This window comes from Periophthalmus magnuspinnatus, chromosome 15, assembly GCF_009829125.3.
Source record: "Periophthalmus magnuspinnatus isolate fPerMag1 chromosome 15, fPerMag1.2.pri, whole genome shotgun sequence".
NCBI classification, from domain to species: Eukaryota; Metazoa; Chordata; class Actinopteri; order Gobiiformes; family Gobiidae; genus Periophthalmus; species Periophthalmus magnuspinnatus.
The window spans coordinates 18,224,263-18,245,506 of NC_047140.1; the positions used below are offsets into that span (position 1 = coordinate 18,224,263).

Genomic DNA, 21,244 nt, shown 5'->3' on the forward strand with positions numbered 1-21,244 from the left:
AAAGACATATCCAACTCCACAATCGCAAAAGTATGATCCAGGTGTGTTAATGCAATTTGTGAAAGAGGGGCAAATGTTCTGTTTTTCGCATTCATTTATGTCTTCACATTTTCGTCCATCGCCAAGGAAACCATCCCGGCAGGAACATTCGTACGTTCCGAGTCTATTGATACAAGCAGCATTCTGATCACAGTTGTTTGACTTATCAAGGCATTCATTTATGTCAACACAGGTCAACCCATTTCCGTCAAAACCTTTCTTGCATGTACACGTGTATGATCCTCTTGTATTCTCACAAAGTGCGTACAAACTGCACCTCTGGGTAGTGCACTCATCAACATCTTCACATCTTTGTCCATTACTTTCAAAACCAGTGCTACAGATGCACTGGAAGGTCCCTGGTAGATTTTTGCACCCTTTGTAGCCAAGAGACAAAGAACAAATCTGAGGCGTCTCTGAGCATTCGTCAACATCCAAACAAAGATAGTTCCCATTTCCTTTATAACCCGGATTGCAAGTACAGACGTAAGATCCTGGGTTATTTGTACAGGTGGCGTTCCAATGGCATGTTCGCTCTTTTGTACATTCATTGATATCTTGGCATGCAAAACCATTCCCAGTAAATCCAACTTTACAACTACATTTCCTCCCTCCTTCAGTGTTGGTACAAACAGCATTGTTGTGGCAACCTCCATTCTCTTTTATACATTCATCTATATCTTGGCAGTCTTGTCCATCTCCTATGTATCCTTCTAGGCATTCACAAACATAACTTCCTAAAGTATTGTTGCACTGGGCTTTGGGGTGGCAGTTGTTAAGACCGCTGGAACATTCGTCTATGTCACTGCACGCTGTCCCGTCGCCCTGGTAACCCATGCGGCACGCACACACATAGCCGGTCTTCACTTTGAGGCAATCGGCCTGAGGGTGGCACTGCACGCCCGCTTTGGCACATTCCTCTGGGTCCGACACTAGAAGAGAGCAAAAGAAAACAGCCAGAGTGTTATAGAGAGAAAATGTAAAGTTATTAGGGTTGTAAATAAAATTAATTTATCAACCAACTAATCATGTAGGAATGTGCAATATATGACAAATACATATAAATATATTTTTTCTTCATATTGATTGATCAGATATTTAAGCTTGACTTTGGATCGTCTTAAAACTGTTGCTAAAAACAAATATGAATGTCTTTCCATATTTAAGGTGATCTCTGCAACTTAGGAGGAGGATCTGCCACGTGCTTTTCTCCATGGAGATATTGCTTTGCTTATAAAGTTCCAAAGTACATCATTAAACTTATCTGTCTTCGAAGGAGACAAGGAGCCCCACTAGACCGTTTTACTGGTCAGATTTGTGGAGAGGCGAGCTCACAGTAAAAAAAAAAAAAATGTTTTTAAGGTATTTTAACAACCCATTAAGTTAAATAAATGCAACACAGATAAGTTTAATTCCATATTGTTGAACATTCCAGACATAGCAAACACATCTTCAAGGAGGCAAACAGGTGGCGTACCCTCCACTAGAACATTTAAAATTTAAATAGAAAATAGAAAATGTTGCAATGAGTGGACTCACCTGCTTCACACAGCCTTAGACAAAAGAGGAACAGGAGTAAAAACCTGGAAACAAACACAAAGCAAAGTAAGTGCAAAATGTGATTCTTTTGTTAGTCACATACAGTATTTTCCAGACCATTTCAATATAAGTTGCTCCGGAGAATAAGTCGCAAAATGCATAATGAAGAAAAAAACATATGTAAGTCGCATTGAACTTTTTTTTTTTTTTTTAATCGGAGACCAAGAACAGACATTTTATTTTTAAAGGCAAGTTGTAATAATAACAATACAATAGAGAACAACAGGCTGAATAGCAGTACAGCACGCTAACGTAATACTTTTATATTTATTCAGCTACGTGATGCATAGACTGAATTCGTGTCTGGTATGTTAATGTAAGATATTAACAGTTAATTAGATAACTAAAGCATAAAAAACAAGCTAACAAGTTTACTCTCAATCTCACTCTAAATCACTAAATCCATCGAATTCCTTGGTGTCGCTTCAGAACAACTCCACCAACTCCGGTGGTAGATGAAGCGCCACTTCCTCTTTCGCGTGGCTGTCATCAGACTCAGCAGAATACGTTTTTCTTTTAGGGCCATTCTTGTTCTGTCTTTCTCAGATATCTTTTAAATTACTGTAATGTTGAAATTTCAATGGTACAGGAGTAGTAGATACTGGTACACAAGTCCAGAGTGCCCTCGCACCGTTGTCAGTCTGACAATAACGAAGATGTGAAATTATATATTTTAATAATTCCACATATAAGTCACATCTGAGTATAAGTCGCACCCCTGGCAAAACTATGAAAAAAAGATGTGTGACTTATAGTCTGAAAAATACGATAATTTAAATGTACACTGTGTAACTCTTCTGCATGTCTCCATGGATATACTATTGCTTTGCCTAGAATGTTCCACTGTGTGGCATTTAAGCTATATTTTCAAGAGACAAGCAGATGACACCTCTGTGCCAAGTGACAGGCGAGGTCTGTGGAGAAGCAAGCCCACTCACGGTAAGAAGTATGTTTTTCTATGGATTTTTGAGCAATAAAACCACCTGTAATTGAATAAATGCAACATAGACAAGTTCAATTTAATACTGTCCACCATTTCAGGCAAAAGGGTCTTTCACCTGCTTAAATTACTCCATGAATTTAAGCAGGTGACAAACCCCCTCACCAGAAAAGTTACATAATACACCTTTAAAATTCAGTGTTTGTTCGGGTATTAAGTAGCCAAGTATCACTTGAAACCTTAAACTTAGCTCCTACAGTGTTTTTTGCCCTATTTATAAAGTATATATTACCATTTTGACTTTTCATTATGCTAGTATGTCCTTCTTAACAATAGTTTGGGGGATTTAATTTCTCCGTCGACTAAATGAGCTGGTGACACTTAACCAGCTTCCTCTTGTTTAGCTGTGGGTTAGAAGGACTACTGTAATTATTTTTAATCTAAATAACCTAGTTAGAGCACTTCGTGCCAAATGTCTATTAATTTGAAATTTGACCAGATTGAACTTGTAAAATAAGGGTTAACATTATGAAGAATGAAAATATAGTTATGTTACAGTTATGTTACATATTATGTTATACATATTGTGATTCAGTGCACTTCTCTTTCATGCAACTCTATTCTCAAATCATTTTCCCTATCCACTCCTCCTATTGGTCAGCCTCTGTCATGCTCGAGTTAGTGACAGCCAGTTTAACCAATAACAGTGAAGTGTGAACTCTCAGAAGAAGAGAGGCCTTCTAAAGTAATATAAATCTATCTTTCTATTAATTTATATTAGAGGTGAGCCGATGTGATGCTTGTTGTGTATTTTTGGCTTTTACATTGACCACCATTTCCCTTGATTATATAACATTCACGATTGTAAATACAGAGCCTAAGTTTAGTCAGGGCAGGACTAGGATCATACCTGTGATGCTATAATGCAGTGTTTCTCAAACTGCCATGTGTGTACCTTTGATGTTACACAAGCTCCTTGACGTTGTACAAGGATTCCTCTGCAGTTCAATTATCTTCTGAATTTAAAATCAGTTTCATCCATATTTGTGTCCTTATGAGTTTGTTAGCTAGTGTAGTTCTACTTTAGACTGGTTTAGGTCTGATGATATTCAAAAGGCCAAATATTTTCTTAGGTGGTACTTGGTGTTAAAAGTTTGTGAACCACTGCTATTTCTAAGGGTTTAGTTGCTAAAACACAACACATTTTCATTCTACTCAACCATTTTAGTTTTTAATGAATTGAACAGAATGCATTGAAGATCGTAGTTATCAAATCTCTACTTACAATAATAACTGCATATAATAGCATAGTGTTAATATATTAAGTGTCTGATACTTTTGGAAACATTTACACCAAACCTTGACAATACAAAGCGGTGTCTAGTTTATTGTGATCATGTTTCCATGGCAAACTGTTAATGGAAAATTCAAGCTTTTGTCTTAATCTCAGGAGAGGAGTGGGACTGACGTGAGGCTGGGGAATCCGAGTCCCATTACAGTCAGTGAACACGCCAGCTACTGTAAATCCCATCAAACCTTCTCATGGGGCAAACGTATGTCAATGGAGATAAGCATCTAAAGTGTGCTCTCAACTTAACTGCATTTTCATGGTTACATAGTAAAATCTATTTCCTCTTCTGTGTGATTCTTTCTGGTTATACCTTCTATCTGTAATTACACAGGTGTTTTTTAATTAAAAGCATCTAGACAACAATTAATTCTATAGCCATGACTGCCTGAGACAGAATGAAGGAAATGTGGCAGCTTATTGAAGCTTATGGTGTCATCAATCACAGATTCGCCTGGGTCATTGACATAGGAGTGTCCTGCCAGTGACACAAGAACAATAAGCAGTGTTAATAGAGTGGATTGATTAAACAAGCTTCCGATTAGTTGTTATTTGTTGCAGTCAGGGGTGTAAAGCTGAACTATAACTGTAGGTTTTCTGGTGGAGTCTCTCACAGAGGAGGGTTATATGCTACTGAACCAAGTACAGCAGTATCCTGTCTCTTGACTGTTTTGACGTTTTATTTCTGTTTTTGTCTTGGTTTAGTCTCATGTTGCCGTTTTAGGACTAGTTTAGACCTCCTTTTATTAAAGTTAAATTACATTTGTATTAAATGAAGCAAGTCCTAACAGTTAAAGCCCCAGCATGTAACTTTTTAGCAACAAAAAAAAAAAAGTTTTAGGTAAAAGCTTTTTTCATTTTGGTTGTTTTACGGCACTGAAAAACATGCAGCCTTACTATGAGCTGGCTTGCATCTCCACAAATCTGACTCTTATTTAACCTGGATGAGGACCTAATCCTGCTCGTTTCCATGAAATGTTGTTCCTTCTGCTATAATATTCCACAGTATGGCATAGAACTCTTCTATATCCGTGGAGAATGTTTCGAAGTATGTTTTAAATTTTCCATTTCCATGGAATCATGCAGGTGCCACCTCCAGAAAATTACATACTGTACCTTTAAGGATAAAGACTGTTACTGTGTTCCTTCAGATCAGGATTTAGTGTCTTACTTAAGGCACTGTACTGTGTAAACCAGTGGGGCAGGAATTTAATCCTCAACCCTATTATTTAAAAACATTTACATATAACAATTTGTAGTTTGTTTTCTTTATCTTTTTATAACACAAATCATGATTTCAGGGAAGTTGTTATTTTCTGTGTCAAATTACCTGTTTCAAAGCTTTTATAATGTAACAAATATGGGACTGTCCCGGTCGTGTCAGATTGTATCATTGATAAGATTTGACATTATCATTCACTGCTTCCCGGTGTTCCACCTTATCGCAGTAGAGATCACGAGTGTCATGTGATTGTGTCATCAGAGAGATTTTCCATTTAGCCTAATGTTAAATCAAAGGAGATTTTAAGATGCCAAATACTACACTGGTGTATTCTTGTCAGTAGAGCTCAAGCAGCTTATCAATTGTTCATCTTTTGTTTACTTTGTTACATTGTTTTTGCTATTATAGATGAAGTGTTAGATCCTTTTTAATGCTACACATGAAAAAGGATCTAACTTTCTAAACTCTTGTTTTAAACCTGTTTTGCTTTCAATAATCACTACATAATAGTAACAACAACTCATTAAGATAAACATTTTTTTCCCCCATTTTGGTTACGACACTGAAACACACAGAAACAGGTGTCATTATTATTAGCTGACTTGCATGAAGACATAATACTGGGCGTCTCCATGAAATGTTGTTCCTCTTGCTATGTTATTCCACAGTGTGGCATAGAACTCATGTTTAGCATGAAAAGGGATCTAATTAACATCTTGTTTTAAATCTTTTTTGTTTAAAATAATCACTACATAATAATAACAGCACCTCATTAGATTATGATGAGATGAATTCGACAGAATGATGGAAATGTGTCAGCCTATTCAAAACTATGGTCTCACCAATCACAGAATCACCTAAGTCACTGACATAGGACTGTCTTGCCCAGTGGCACAACAGCAGTATGCAGTGTGTAGAATGGATTGATTAAACAAACTTCCAACAGATTGTGAACTGTTCCCACTAAAGCCACACTCATGGAGATGTTATTGTTTGCCTAGAATATTCTACAGTATGGCTTTAAACTTATATTTTTTGGGGGGAACAAGCATGTGACACCACTAGGCAAAGTTACAGTTGAAATCTGTGGAGGGGTGACTCCAAGTCATTTTTTTTTCCAAGTCATTTTTGAGCTATATAAACACCTGTAATGTAGTAAATGCTAGACAGATCAGTTTAATGTCTTACCATGGAACATTTCTGGCAAAGTAATAATAACATCATCATGGGGATAAGATAACAGACACTCCATCAGAAAATTTACACAGTGTAGGTTTAAATTTACTCCAAATACAAAATCTAATTATCTTTCCTGTTGTGATAATATGAGTTATCTTACCACATTTTCCCAGTTTTCCGGCTGGTTTCTGGAGCCTGGACGGGACAAGCCCCTGCTTCCTTACGTTCACCTGTTACCTCTGCTTCTATCAAACCTAAATGAAACTTTAAGATTTTTCCTTTGCTCCTTCCAGCTCCCTCCTCCCAACCAGACCATCTCGGGACAATGGGCCACCTCACCAGAGCTTATGACATCTTAAACCTCTGGGAAGGGGAACACCCAAATCCAGTCGTTGGGTGTCACTAATCAGGACAATAGCCCAAGCTCTTCCCCCAGGCGCTTCTGGTTTGTACTTTCCACCCAGGACAACAGACCGGTGCATAACATAACTTTCATTCACTAATTTGGATTACAAGATTTTATAACACCACAAGAAATTCACTCAACTTAGTACAAAAGTGTAGAAAACTGATAAAATGGTAAAATAAAGCAGTGGTAGCTTGTTGTTTTAGTGGAGTAATACTGGCTCTTCTCTTGACAATGCTCTATAATATCAATGAGGCTAAAATGTCTTGCTTAGGGACACAACAACAGTATATTCTTAAGTAGGTATGGAACCACTAAACTTTTTGGTTCAACTACACCAAGAGTTCTTAAACTGTTTGGCAACAAATTAACCTGGGCCCTAGTCACATACTGTATTACATTTTATTTCCTCCTGCCAGGACTAAACCTTGTTTTTAGCCATAATATGTAATAACAAACTTAGCCAGCAGGGAGCAGTGAAAACTCATAAAAGCCCACTCATAAACATGCCAATTCAGTTCAGTTAGTTTTTGTAAAGCCCAAAATCTCAACAGCAGTTGTCTCTTAGGTCTTAACAGGATCATTAATTTAACCAACAGAAAGTTTGAAAAACAAAGTCAGTGAAACAGACACTGATCAATAACAGACAAGCAGATGTGACAACACATTTATTCTAAATAAAACAATGAGTTGAAGATGCTCTACAAATAAAGTTGGATTGGATGGGATTGGTCAGTTTCATTTGGCCTTTATCTCCCTCACGTCATCTTTCTTTGAACTTTGTTTTATTGTTATCAATGTTCTGCCCTCAAGAATCAGGGCACTCTGTAGTTTACTTTTTATACTTTTTAACATCACTTAGTATTTTCGAAAGGATAGTTTTTCCATAGATAGAGAATGTAGAAGACTATAGTGGCATCTAATAGAGCACTTTTTTCATCCATATAAAGTCCAAAATGTAGGCTGCTACAAATTGGTGACAGATTCACAAATGGAAGCTTTGATCAATCTTTAAAAGTTCTGACCCAGTGATTTCTTTCATAATTTCAACAACGTAACAGTTATAAGGTCAGAGTAATTATTAGAACAATACTTGTCATAACTTACTTCACAAACTCTTAGATCAAAACTTAGATCTTTTTGCAGGTTTTGTAGTTTCTTTCCTACAGTCGTCTCAAAATGCTAATTTAGCGACTATTTCAATTTTTTATAGACAATATCTCTATGTTTGTACACATCAGCTGGGGTCTGTCACTGAAACTGTGTGAAATGCAGTGTTGCATGAATCAGAAAAGATGTCATGCTGTGACTCACAACAAACTCCTGACAGGTTTCTGTTTGTCTCCTTTTGATGATGTCACCGAGCGGGACGATGAAGGTGAAACTAACACCAACTAGTGTTTACAATAGGCAACACTAACTAATGTTTACAAAAGACAACACTAACTAATGTTTACAATAGGGAAATAAAACAAAAATATATATTAGGATTAGCCTTAGGAGTATTATTTTGTTTACAAGTTTACAAATTGAAAATTAACAGTAATCTCTAGGGTGCCCAATGTGGCTGAGGGTCTAATTTAGCCCATGAAAGGATGCTGAGATTTTTAAGTAGTATCTATTTTGATTTAGTTTGGAGATGAAAATGAGCATAAACTAGGTTATCCCCATAAAATGGACATGAATCAATATACTGAGACAATTTGCATGCAAAGATATTTATGATTAAATGTGTTATGTGATAAAATATGTTTGGCACTCCTGGTAATGTGTATATATTTTTGCACAGCAAGAAAAAAAGTTTGGGTACCCCTGAAATGTATGTGGAAATTTGGTATAATCAGTAATATGTCATAATCATGACATATTACTTATGGTACTTAAAGGTGGACTGCTTAAAATTAACTGAATGTACCTAAAATATAAGTAATTATGTAACCCAAAATATAATATTCCTAGATTACAGTAAAGTAGGTAGGTTTACTTTTGACTGTACGAAATCTTTTACTCCAAGTCACAAAGAAAAAACTGCAGCAAAAAATACATGCAGATACTAACAGCTTAAGACATTGAAGCCATTAATTCATTACTCATGATACAAAACTATTGAGCAACCAGTGTGACATAGATTTTCAAAAAATATATAAGCTAGTATTGGTCAATAGCCTAAAGAAATAAAGAAATATCCCAGAACTCTAACAGTCCCAAATGTCATGTAAATCAAACATATGAATAGTTTATCTACACTGTATCAACTGTATTTGATAAACCATATTATTCTCACTATGTGCTTTTGTAGATAGGTTATCAATGTATATTTAATTATAATTTGATATGATAAAAAAATAAACAAACTTTGGTTAACTTTCGGGAAACTTGCTGGTTTTCAGATTACATCAAAACTTTATGGGACTGCAATAATCTTAGAGATGGGGGCAGGTAAAATGACTTTTGTTAATATAATTCTAATACAGCATAATCAAAGGCATGGAATGAGCATTATTAATCAAATTCAACATTTGTGCATTTTCCTTCTGAATATTTCTTATGAAAATAGTATCAGTGGGGCTCTTGCCCCATCTGGGAGTATGACATCATCACATAGTAAAATATACAAGACATCAACAGATATTACTATGCCTCAGACCAATCCGGTTCTTAAAATAACCATGCATTGACTCAAGCTATTCCAATAAAACTACTACAGTTCCAAGCAATAATCTTAATTGTAAATTTGTAATCTTATTGTAAATCCGTTGTAAATCCTTATTGCTATGTTAGGTCTACTCAATAACATGTGAAAATGTACATTATTATCTTTAAAACTACATGCACTAATCGGTGAAGTATGTCTTCCTGTATCACCTGTGGGAAAATAACAAGAGCAAAGAAAAAAAAGGGAGCGGCTCTCCATATATGGTCATGGCGGAACTCAAAATTACGCATGACGCACAGCCCCCCTTTGGACGTATCATCTCTATGCAAATGAGCGTGACGTCACGAGACTACCTGACTTTATAAATTACTTCATAACCCCTGCTCTTCAGTTTGGCAGTGACAAACAAAGAGGAACTTACAGAACTACCCGAAGCCTCACCTCTACTGAGCGCGTTCCCGTGAGAGGCCTTACCTTTGTGCGCGCCCCCGCTTCTCCACAAACAGGTTTGACCAGGACACACCTGCGAAAAGAAAAAGGAAGCTCTGTGCACTTCGCCTGTTTTATTTCGGACTCGGACGAGGACAGATATAAGCTATTCTTTGAATCTCTGTGAATTAGTGAACTTTTTAAAAAATCTCAACATGAAGATTTGGATAGCTCTTATTGTTGCTTCTCTCGCGGTTGGCGCATATGCTCAATGTAAGTACAATTTTCGACATTTTTCACTCAATTACACTCTTTTTTAGACCTGTTTCTGTCTCTCACTCACCTGTTGCTTAGTAAATGTTTCATTTATTTCAGTGGACGCCGCGGTTTCTTAGTAGCCAACTTTTTACGCACGAAACTCCCTTTTTTACCACCTGGCTCCAATTTCCGCGTTTAGGGAAAAGTAACTTCAATACTCTCGCGATACAACTGATTAAAAAGTGGGATTTTAGTTAATTTCTATTTGCATAACATTTGTTAAGGCAATTACGCAGCTCTTTTGGTGGCTGAGGAAGCGGTGGGGGTTGGGTACATTTGTCCCGCTTTACTGGGGACTTGTTTGACTAACCAACGCCCAGGTGTAAAATGAACTTCTACCTGCATTACTTCGGCAACTATGTTTTTTATTGGCCTCTACTACAATAAACCAGTAAAGCAAGCTTGTATTGACTATAGTCCGTTTAATTTTATTAACACAATCCTTCATTTTTGTCAATAATGTCCATATAGGCCAATCTCACGTTTTTAAATATCTTGTAGGAACCCTGTATACATTCTTAACGAGTTGTAACCGGTTTTATTTCAGGCTCTTGTGAAACTATGAAATGGGCTACATGTGACGGAAGCCCATGCACATGCCACCTAATGACTGGAAATGGCACAAAACAAGTTCTGGACTGCACCAAATGTAAGTACAGTACAGTTACGTGCATATTTGCCACTTTAGAGATGAATGAGATGATTTTAATGTATATTTTTTTGTATTTTCATTTCAGTGATCCCCAAGTGCTTCCTGATGCAGGCTGAGATGTACAGAGCCAGAAAAGGTCTGAGCACTCGTGGTATCGGAGGAAAACCAGACGAAACTGCATTTGTTGACAATGATGGCATCTACGATCCTGACTGTGAGAATGACGGTACATTCAAGGCCAAGCAGTGCAACAACACAGACACATGCTGGTGTGTCAACAGCGCTGGAGTCCGCAGAACTGACAAAGGAGACAAGGATTTGAAGTGCGAGGAGCTGGTCATGACATAGTGAGTTTGGATAATGCCAATAATATTACAGCAGTGGGTGGGGACATCTGGTTCTGAACAGCTCAATTAACCAGTGTCCACATGGAGACGTTGAAATAAGAGTTCTAAGGCTATAGGAACCATTGTATAATCACTTGAAAGAAATAACATGAAAACATGGCAAAATGTAGTTGGCTTCACAGGTTGACGCTGCTTTTTGTGATACAATTTTAATTATAATTTTCAGTTTAGAACAAAATAGTTAATAGAAAGAATAGATTAAATAAAATGTATACATAAAGACAGAACATGGTAAACCAAACATGGACAATCAAAATTACAGAGAAAAAAAATGAACCAACAGGAGAAGAACAACTTTAGGTCAAATAGTTTTGGTCATGAGTTGCATTTACTTCCATTTTAATACAAAGTAATGGTGAAATTGTGTTGATCAATAACTTGGTCTAATACTTGTCTTTTCTTTGTAGCTGGGTACGTCTTGAGCTCAAACACAAGCCAACTTCTGGAAACGTTGATGTTGCCAACTTGAAATCGTGAGTAAAATTTGTAATTGTACATTATACTAACCTATTAAAGTTGATTATAACACTATAATTATCTTGGTTCCTGATCCTTATATAGACTAAATGGTATATTCAGTATATATTTCTATTTTTTTGCAGTGCTGTTGCTGATGCCATGCACAAGCGTTACATGAACTTCAACAAGGACATGGTCGAGGAAGTTGCGGTGAGTTCCTCTTAATATAATGGTACAGAACAAACTAGATTATTAATTTAAAACAAAGTATTCTATCCTTTGATGTTGAAAAGCCCTCAAAATGTCACATAACAGAAAGCTGAAATGTATGAATAGGCCACTCCATTCCAACAATTAAGGTCTTTTACAATATAGACGTGCCTTTGTTTTTAAGTATTCAGCTTCAAAGACCAAATGCACTTGTAATGGGAATAAATCATACCTTACCTGTAGACTTAATATATTTTTTTCTTCTCATTTTTAGTATGACCCCGAAGCTCGCCTGATGGTGGTGGACGTCAAGCAGCCCAGGGGAATGCGCAAGAGCGAGCTGACCCATATGGCCTACTACATGGAGAAAGATGTAAGTTTCGTTGATCCTTTTTAATTTCATGTAGTTCATTTCACTTGTATTCAAAATGTTTCAGTGCTGTCAAAGTTGTTTTTTTTCCCTCTGTAATTTAAAGTTTATCCACCCGTCTAGTCTCAGAATAGAAATGACAAATCAAATGTATATGTATGTTTATATTTATTTAAAATGACCAAAGCTCCTCACAACAATATTACAATGGTATATTTAAATAAAAACCCTACGAATTTGCTTTGAGTTTTGCAAATATCTACATTATAATAATCATAAGAAATGATACAAATTTAAAAGAGAAAGAAATTGCCATTTAAAAAAAAATAATAATAAGTAATATAATAGGTATCCTTAGTAAACTAATTAAAATGCATTACAGTAATTTATGAAAAGTAAAATTAAGTACAAATGATTTCTAATCTTGTATATGTCTTGCTCTGTTTATAGATCAAGGCTCTGCCCCTGCTGAGAAGCCAGGACCCCTTCACCCCGACAGTTGGGGGTCAGAAGCTGGAGTTTGAGAACATTCTGGTTTACTACGTGGACGAGAAGGCCCCCACTTTCACCATGAAGAATCTGTCTGGAGGCATCATCGCTGTCATCGTGGTAGTCGTCCTGGCTGTAGTGGCCGGTCTACTGGTCCTGGTAAGCTTTCAAATTAAAACCGCACTATGTAACTTTTCAGGTGTAAAGTTGTGTCAATGGAGGTTTAGTTTTTTCTGGAATGTTCAGCAGTATAGATATTTTTAATCTTGCATTTATTCAATAGCTAATTTTATTGCTCAAAAATGCCTAAAAACATTTATTCCTACTGTGAGCGGGGTTACCTCTCCACAGATCTGATGGATAAGTGGCTGACCCCCTTCCTCACCTAATTGTTAATTATCCTATTAAAGTCATGCCAGGCATTATTCTTGCAATGTTTGGCCACACAATTGAATGGGCATTTCTACCACATTAAGGCAAAGGGTTTGATGGGGTGTGTCACAACCTTTCCCTAGCACTATAATGCAGTAATCCTTTTTCTACTTGTTTTGAACTTCAATTGAATGGGATGGGCAAAAATATAACTTTGTTTTACACGTTGACCCAAGTAAGTTTATTTTTCATTACTAAAAATCCATCTTTTTCTTGCAGGTCTTTGCCAAGAAGCGTCAGGGCAAGTACAACAAAGCCCAGCAAAGGGAGCTGGACAACATGTAAATACTAAATTGTCAGATATTGTACATTACTGAATGTGGGAGGGTGCCATTGTCAACATTTTTACTTGAGAATTGCAGATGGAAAAGGGACAATCAACTACAGGCTTCTTAATGTATTTGGCATTATCCCGTTAAGCCATTTTTATTTATGAATTGTAAAAATTCTTAAAACAAACTGTTAAACTCATACATGCCATCAAGAACTGTGCTTTTAAATGTATTAGATTTTGTTTTGAACCATGCTCTAGACTGTACAGTTTCTTACTTACCGTGTGTTTTTGTTGAAATGTTTTTAATAAAAGTGTTTTTAAAAGACATTTGTATAATTTGATTTGTGGACCTTACATGTTGGAGTTCTCAGTTTGTTTGAGTAGTTATCTCTCTATTGTGGGTGGAAAAATACAGCAGGTGTAGAGGGGGAGGGGCCACCAGGCAAGACAAATGGCTCTGACTAGGAGCCAATTTTAGTACTATTTTAGGATAAAAAATACAATTGGAAAAATGTGTATTAAAACTTATTTTACTATTTCTAACATGGAAATAATTTTTTGATGTGACCATGGTAACCAAGTCTTTGTTTACAGCCAGCATTAACCAAAAGGGTGTGGCAGACGTGCTTTAAATCTAAAGGCATTGTCCAGTATTTGGTACTTGCAAATTGCACCTCATTACCTTGAAGCTCCATGTATATGGAATACCTATTTTTAATCCTACTTTTCCATAGGGGCCTTAATTGTGTTGTATTAAATATATTCCACTGACTAACACTGATTTATTGAATTCTCATTTTCGACACATCAGTGGTTTTCCACGCTGGAAACATGCTGATGATTCTTAAGGAAGAAAAGTATAAAAGAATCTTAAAGTTGTAATATCTTGTTTAAACCATTTATGTTAAAAATTGTTTGTAGAAACATGATTGTAATGCATTCAATTTAATTCAAGGAAAATGTTACATTGAAATACTATTCCAATCTAATACCTACAGAACTGGTCTTAGAAATGCATTTCACAATCATACATTTCTTATGAACGCTCCATAAATTTCTTATGAACACCTTAAATTTTGATTGGTTTTCCTGGAAGAGAGTGTATTCTTCGTTGGCCAGGACACTGAACTGAACAATAACATGTATCCATAATGTTTTCATATGTCTCATTCATCTGTCATATTGTACTATCATACCACTGGAATGACCAATCTCAACAGTTCAAGGAAGTGAAGCAGGGTTGGGTCTGGTTAGTACTACAATGGCAACTGGAAACATCAGATGTCATAGTGAAGCAGAAGTGGCTTGTACATGCTGTCGTTGTGTCCGTTGGGAAGACATTTCACCTTAACTATAAATATGGTCTGATTTTGTTTTGGAGAAGTGGTGAGGGGACTTTTTTGGTTTGTTGGAGTTGTAGAGGACATGCGACTGTAGACGGCCATTTGGAGGCAGCAGAGGCATCAAGTTTGACTGGTCCATCCTGTTTTGGACTACTCCTAAAACGAATACACACTATATGTACACAACAAACACAGTAAAACAATATCTGCAGATTAAAGGGAATCAATGGTGACTCTCAACAAATGATATGAGGGAAAAACCTACTCCTTTAAAGGAACTGTATGTGAAATATGGATTTTAAATTCCATGACTGTGTCCCCAGATTATGAGGTAGACATGCTCAAATCAAATATAGCTTTTACTGATAACAACTGCAAAAACACAGACCTTAGTGATTCAAAGATGATGTTTTGATGCCTTCTTAAGTGGGATAAACTCCAGAAACATGACTTTTGATGACAAGAGGTGATTGGAGCCCTTATGTTCTTTTGATGACCCGGGATAAAACCCAGCAACTTCTAAGATTAGTGTAGGTCGCAGGGATATACCTCACACACAGATTACTTTCTATCTGTAAACTGTAAATCTTCTTTTTTGTACACAATAAATCTTTAAAAGCGGCTTTGTGTACCCTGTCCTGCTTTTCCCTAGTATGATATTCAATGAGTTCAGATTCAGAGAAAAACGTTTAATGCGCTCTTCTCACTGGGACTGGAGTCTCTGAACCAGGTGAACTGGAAACTGAAAAGAAGTTATCCCTAAAGAGTTACTTTTGACTTATTCACACCAGAGCCGACCTGGAAGAGGGAGATGAGACGATTTGGAAAAGTCCTCTGCCATCCGCATATCACTGTTTGGGGAAAGGAGATACATACACAAAAGCCCTAAGAAAATATTAAGCTAAGGGGACTGGTTCGCTGTTGATACTCCATCATTACAGGGAGTGTTATTTCAGGGATCAAAATGAGTTAACCAAGAGGTGAACAAACTTGTGAGGTTTCTAGTTACGTGAGTGTGCCGCAAACCCGGTAAATGCATCAGTTGCCAGTTTCAATGATCAAATCCAGTTGGTTCAAACTTATTTACTTTATTACTTTCATAATGACTTGAATCTATTTTGATAATATAAAGACAATTAATTATTCTTGCTGCCATTCACTTCTATAACAACTGTCACTTGGATGCCTGTTTGAATCTATATGTTTTTTTAATTAGGAATATCACATAATTTCACAACAAAAATAATCCTAATTACTGCTAGCTAACCCCATTTACATGCTTGGTGACTGTTGTAATTTCATCTGAAACACAGCAACTGTTACAATAATTATGTCTGTCACAATAACACAGTCAAAGCACGATATATTGGTACAGAGATATATGCCGATAAACAATAATATAGAAACTAATTCATGCCTCTGACACAATAACAATAATGCAAGATAATCCCAGTAAACTCTTTTTAAATAGACAGTATCATTACGTGGCATGAGGTGCAACAAATAAATAGCAGAATAAACCAATATTTAGCCATAGAAGAAACTTGTTGAACCTTTTACAGCTCAAATGTTAGTGAATTACAACAAAAAATACCACAAATATCGTTACTTTTACAAAGAAATTGTACACACAATAAATATTATTGTGTGTAAAATTACCATTACCAGTCTAGTAATAATGTTACATAATCTTACTCTTTAATTTATGTGATGTTTCCTGTTTGTTTCAGTTTCTTTCCAGTTCATCCAAGTTCAAATAAAAATGTATAGATGCAATATTTTTAGAATGGTGTGGAATTTATTTTCTCTCTTTAATTTCATTTGCATTAGCATACGGAAAATGCAAAGGAAGGTATTTCATGGCACAGGCAGCAGAAGTAGTTTGTAAAAGAGATTTGCATCAAAAAAACTTTACATAATTGAACTCTAATATGACAAAACGGTCTGACATGAAATAGCATTGATCCATGTAGCTTCCACAGTGGAAATAGGAGCAATGTTTTATGCAGACAGCCATCGTAGTTAGCGCTGATAAAATGTAGACACAAATATTAATAGGCCAATCCCTCACATTCACACCAACAAGGTGGGAGGAAAGTCTTTAATAATATTGTCAATATTGTTTTGAAGACATAGATAGAGATAGAGAGATAGAGATAGAGAGAGACAGGGAGATAGATAGATAGATAGATAGATAGATAGATAGATAGATAGATAGATAGATAGATAGATAGATAGATAGATAGATAGCTAGCTAGCTAGAGAGCAAAGTCAGCATCATGGCTGCCTCTCTACTGACAGTTACATGAATGTTACAAGGTTAAATATTCACAGAACCTTCTCTTGTATAGCTATTGTGTTCAAGACAAGAGCCAGCAAGTTGCCTTCATTGTCTCAACGTATGTCTTAACCAATGTAAACTTTTGGGAGTGGCTCATTCTTCACAAGATTTATTACATAGAAGATATTCGTAATTCATGTCAAAAATTATAAGATACAATGACAGGTATAGAGACTCAGGTAATCCATGTTATGAAGGACTACTTTTAGCCTTGTTTCGTAGGTGTTGCTCCACAGGAAACAGCCATCGTGTTGTGAGACAAAAGAAAGACACAAACAAATTCTTGAGTTGACGAGTCACAACATGTTTTGATGCTTCCGGCAATACCAGTGGCTCCCGCAACTGTCCCCAATACTGACTAATAGGTCAATACCTGTTTCAGTCTCTTTTGGCATTATATTGAGACTTAGGGTGTAGTAGTTTTAGTTATTTCAAAATCCCCGTTAGTTGTACTTAAAGAGCCCATATTACGCCATTTTCTGATCATCACAAATATACCTGGAGTTGTGTTTTGTTTCATTCACACGTTTAACACACAAACCCTGCATATTTGGGTGGAGTTCTTCTCTTGAACAGAAAACACTCTGTTCCACCTTGTGATGTCATGCGGTAATACAGGAAGTGCTCCACTGTGTTTTTAAACTCCATACACCTTCACTAGAATCATTTGTATGATTCAGCCCTGGAATTAACAATCTCTATTGATCGAAAGGTAAAAGCTAGCTGTTAACTTGAAAACTATGCCTACTTGACATCACAAGGTGGAACAGAGCATTTTGAGCTTTGGAGACATTGACAGACTAATAATAAAGTGTTACTCAAACATGTGTGAATGAAACAAAGCACAACTCCAGGTATGTTGTTAAGGAGATATTCTAACATGACTAAAAGCTCAAAAGAGTAAACTTTGTGTAATATAGTACTTTAAGTAGATCTATTATTATTTTAAAGTAACAGTACTTATTACTTAATGGGTAATAATGCTGCTCTGTTGCATATGTTTCTAATGCCGTCTTTGTTTTGCCCCCAGAGCCCCGCCTGTCCCTGTTGTCTCCATAGCAACGCTCAGGTGAAGACAAAAGCAGGTCTCAAACTGGTTCAGACAGGTAAGGGATCAGGTGTCCTCCCTCCCTCTGTCCCTCCCCCTCCCTGCCTATAGCTGCATACTGCCCTTCACTCCTATGCTAGGATTAAAAAAGGACCAAACCAGGACTAAAGCACTATTGTAATAGGACTAACTAAGGACCAAATTACAAAGAATCCAGGAATAAACCAGGATTTAACCAGAATTAATCCACCATTAACCCAGTGTCAAACAAACCAGATGTTATATAAGACCAAACCAGGGCCAAAACAAAAAACAGACCTGAACAAGTACCTACAAAGAACCCAAAACTAAACCAGGACCTAACTTGAACTAAACCACAACCAAGAGTCAAAACAGGACCAAATAGGGCTGAAGTAGAACTGAACAGGACTACTGTATGTAAACTAAACCAAATCTAAATTATCACTAAGAACCAGGACCATGTCAGAATAAACAGAGACTGAACCAAGTCTAAACCGGGACTGGAATGGTTTCAACATGGTGAGCTTCTTGTCCCTTCGTCACACAGACCGAGAGGGAAAGATTTTGAAGGCGGGGTCAATAAAACAAGTATCGACATGTCATTCACACTTTGACCAATGAGGAAGCAACATTCAGGTTAGGGGGCAGGAGTTACGCAGAAAGAGTGTGGATTCTGTGAGTTCAGCAAAAGCCATTTATTATTGATTAACTTGAAGCCTACTTTTAAATGGGTAAAACATATCAGATGTCAGTAGGAAATTATATATACATCTATGCAAGACCCTACTGCAATTAACAGCTGTTTTACATAAACAATTGGGTATGATACTTTATTGTTAAGTGCATTTTTTAAACTATGTGACCCATGTTGCCAAATGAAAATCTAATGATATTTAGTTTAAAACACTTCTACCCTTTGTTGGTTTTCTGATGACTATCCAGATACAGTTATTATATATATAATAAATTGCAACAAATGTTATTAAATCAATCAAAATTATTTGCAGCCTTGATTTGAGTTGTAATCCTGTACCTGTACCAAAAGGTTTAGCCGTACTAACACAGTAATATTTGCAATGTTTGCTGTTGCATCACTGGAATGAACTGGAACAAATTGACCACAAATATTTTAAAAATGTCCTCCAGCTTTTGCACCTATACAGCTCATCAACCAACTCCTTGAACTTTTCCACATGATCTACCCTGAATTCATCTTTTCTTTTTACCTTTTATAAATTTACATTGTACTTCCCAATATCCCATAATGAATTTGTCTCTCCATAATAAACTGGAGTTTTTCCACTTGCTTTAAGTGTTTGTACATCATTAACATTCAGTCTGGTTGTTCAGTAACTATAGCACACAACTTCCCTATATCACCCAGTTAAATCTTTATTAAGGGTGCAATATGTAACCTTTTCAAAATGTCTGTATAATCTAATCTAATCTGTATAATTTCAGTCGTCCAGATCTGATCGATACTTTGGGATTTTACAACCTTCCTAAAAGAAAAATTTAAACCTGTCAACTAGACAAAAAGTGAAGGAGTGAAGACGTTTCCCTGCTCATCTAAGACGCTTCTTCAGTTCTGGTCTGTACACTGCCTTCTCTATCTGAAGGGAGGAGATAACAACACTGAAACTGAAACACACCTATTCTTTATAGTTTCTGTTTGTTAGCTAGGTCTATTGAGCTACATCAAGTGTGAACTGTGCCTGAATCATACTAAGCATAATCATTCAGGCCCCAAACACTCTCACACCCATTGTCATACTGGCTTTCTTTGTATTGATTTGGGTCTGAGGATGGAGTTATAAATTTCTGTTCAAAGAAGGATTGTCTTTCTTAACAAAAATTGCTTCTTTAACTCCTCTCATAAACCATGTCTTTTCTTAGGTTAAGATCTGTACCTCAATATCTTCAAAGGAGTGGTTAGTAGATTTGAGATGAAGATGTATAGCAGACTGGGGTCCTGAGGAGCTGTTGAATCGGTGTTGGTACATTTTCTTTTGTTTTTTTATATATAGAGTTAGCTTGTTGCCTTTTTGACTAATCCCATATTGTCCAATTCTGTCATATCATATCTAATCATAGGCAAAGCATGATTCACTTGCTCAAACAGTGACAATGGTCTATGTCTATTTATGAGACATGAAAAAAATTAAGAATTGCTAGCCCTAAACTGTAAAGCATAGATAGAGCATCATCAAAACAAGGTTATAAACGCTATCTAGACATTTCACTGTTATTTTCAATCACTTTCCAATCATTTAAGTATACAAATAGGTGTGTTAGTTTCAGTGCTTTAGCTTCTCCCTTCAGCTAGATATAAGGCACCAGCAATCTGACCAGAACTGAAGAAGCTCCTTGGATGATCAGGGAAACATCTTCACTGTAAAAACTTTGTCCAGTTGACAGAATTGAAATTTTCTTGTGCTACGACAACACAAAGATACTCAATTTTCAAGTATTGTTGTAAAGCTAGAGTTGTAATGTGCCATCTGGTGGTGACACATAGAGTTTAAATCAAAGCAGCTCTGTGGTTAATGACTGAGCCTGGATCATGTGACTTGCAGGTGCAAATAAACAAAACACAATCCACATTCAAATCTTGGTCCAACACTCACGCATACGGAGAAGAGTTTAATCTAATGTGTTGTAGATGTGTAACTAACTCTTTTGTGCAATTTGATGAGGTCATTTAAAAAAAAAAAAAAAGTTACTAAAAGGTCATAGATCTATCCAATTATTGAATCTGATAATTGATCATTGTGAATATGTGCTCAAGCAGAATGGCCAAAATCAGAAAAATGTCTCCCATAACAGAAAAAGTGCACAGTGGTTTACTATGGTTAGAACACTTGTTTGCCAACATAAATGGCAAATCTGAATGTATGCGGATTTAACCATTCCTAGCTAAAAAAAGAAAAAAAAAAAGAAAAAAGAAAAACAAAAGAAAAGAAACTTTAGTGCCCTAACACTATATAATAACATATGCACTATCCTCTGCCACCACCTGGTGATGTGTGCATGTACCGTCAGTGGCCCTGGCTGGCCCTGCA

General features: G+C 36.4%; 1 protein-coding gene across 1 annotated transcript; it reads left to right on the forward strand.

Moving 5' to 3' along the window:
* Nucleotides 1–9,762: 9,762 nt before the first annotated feature.
* On the forward strand, nucleotides 9,763–13,751 carry epcam (epithelial cell adhesion molecule). The gene is made up of 8 exons (XM_033979937.2): nucleotides 9,763–10,091; nucleotides 10,684–10,785; nucleotides 10,874–11,135; nucleotides 11,603–11,668; nucleotides 11,798–11,864; nucleotides 12,139–12,237; nucleotides 12,685–12,882; nucleotides 13,375–13,751. The coding sequence occupies exons 1-8, from the start codon at nucleotides 10,034–10,036 to the stop codon at nucleotides 13,438–13,440; spliced, it is 918 nt and encodes a 305-aa protein (XP_033835828.1). The 5' UTR covers nucleotides 9,763–10,033; the 3' UTR covers nucleotides 13,441–13,751.
* The last annotated feature ends 7,493 nt before the right edge of the window (nucleotides 13,752–21,244 follow it).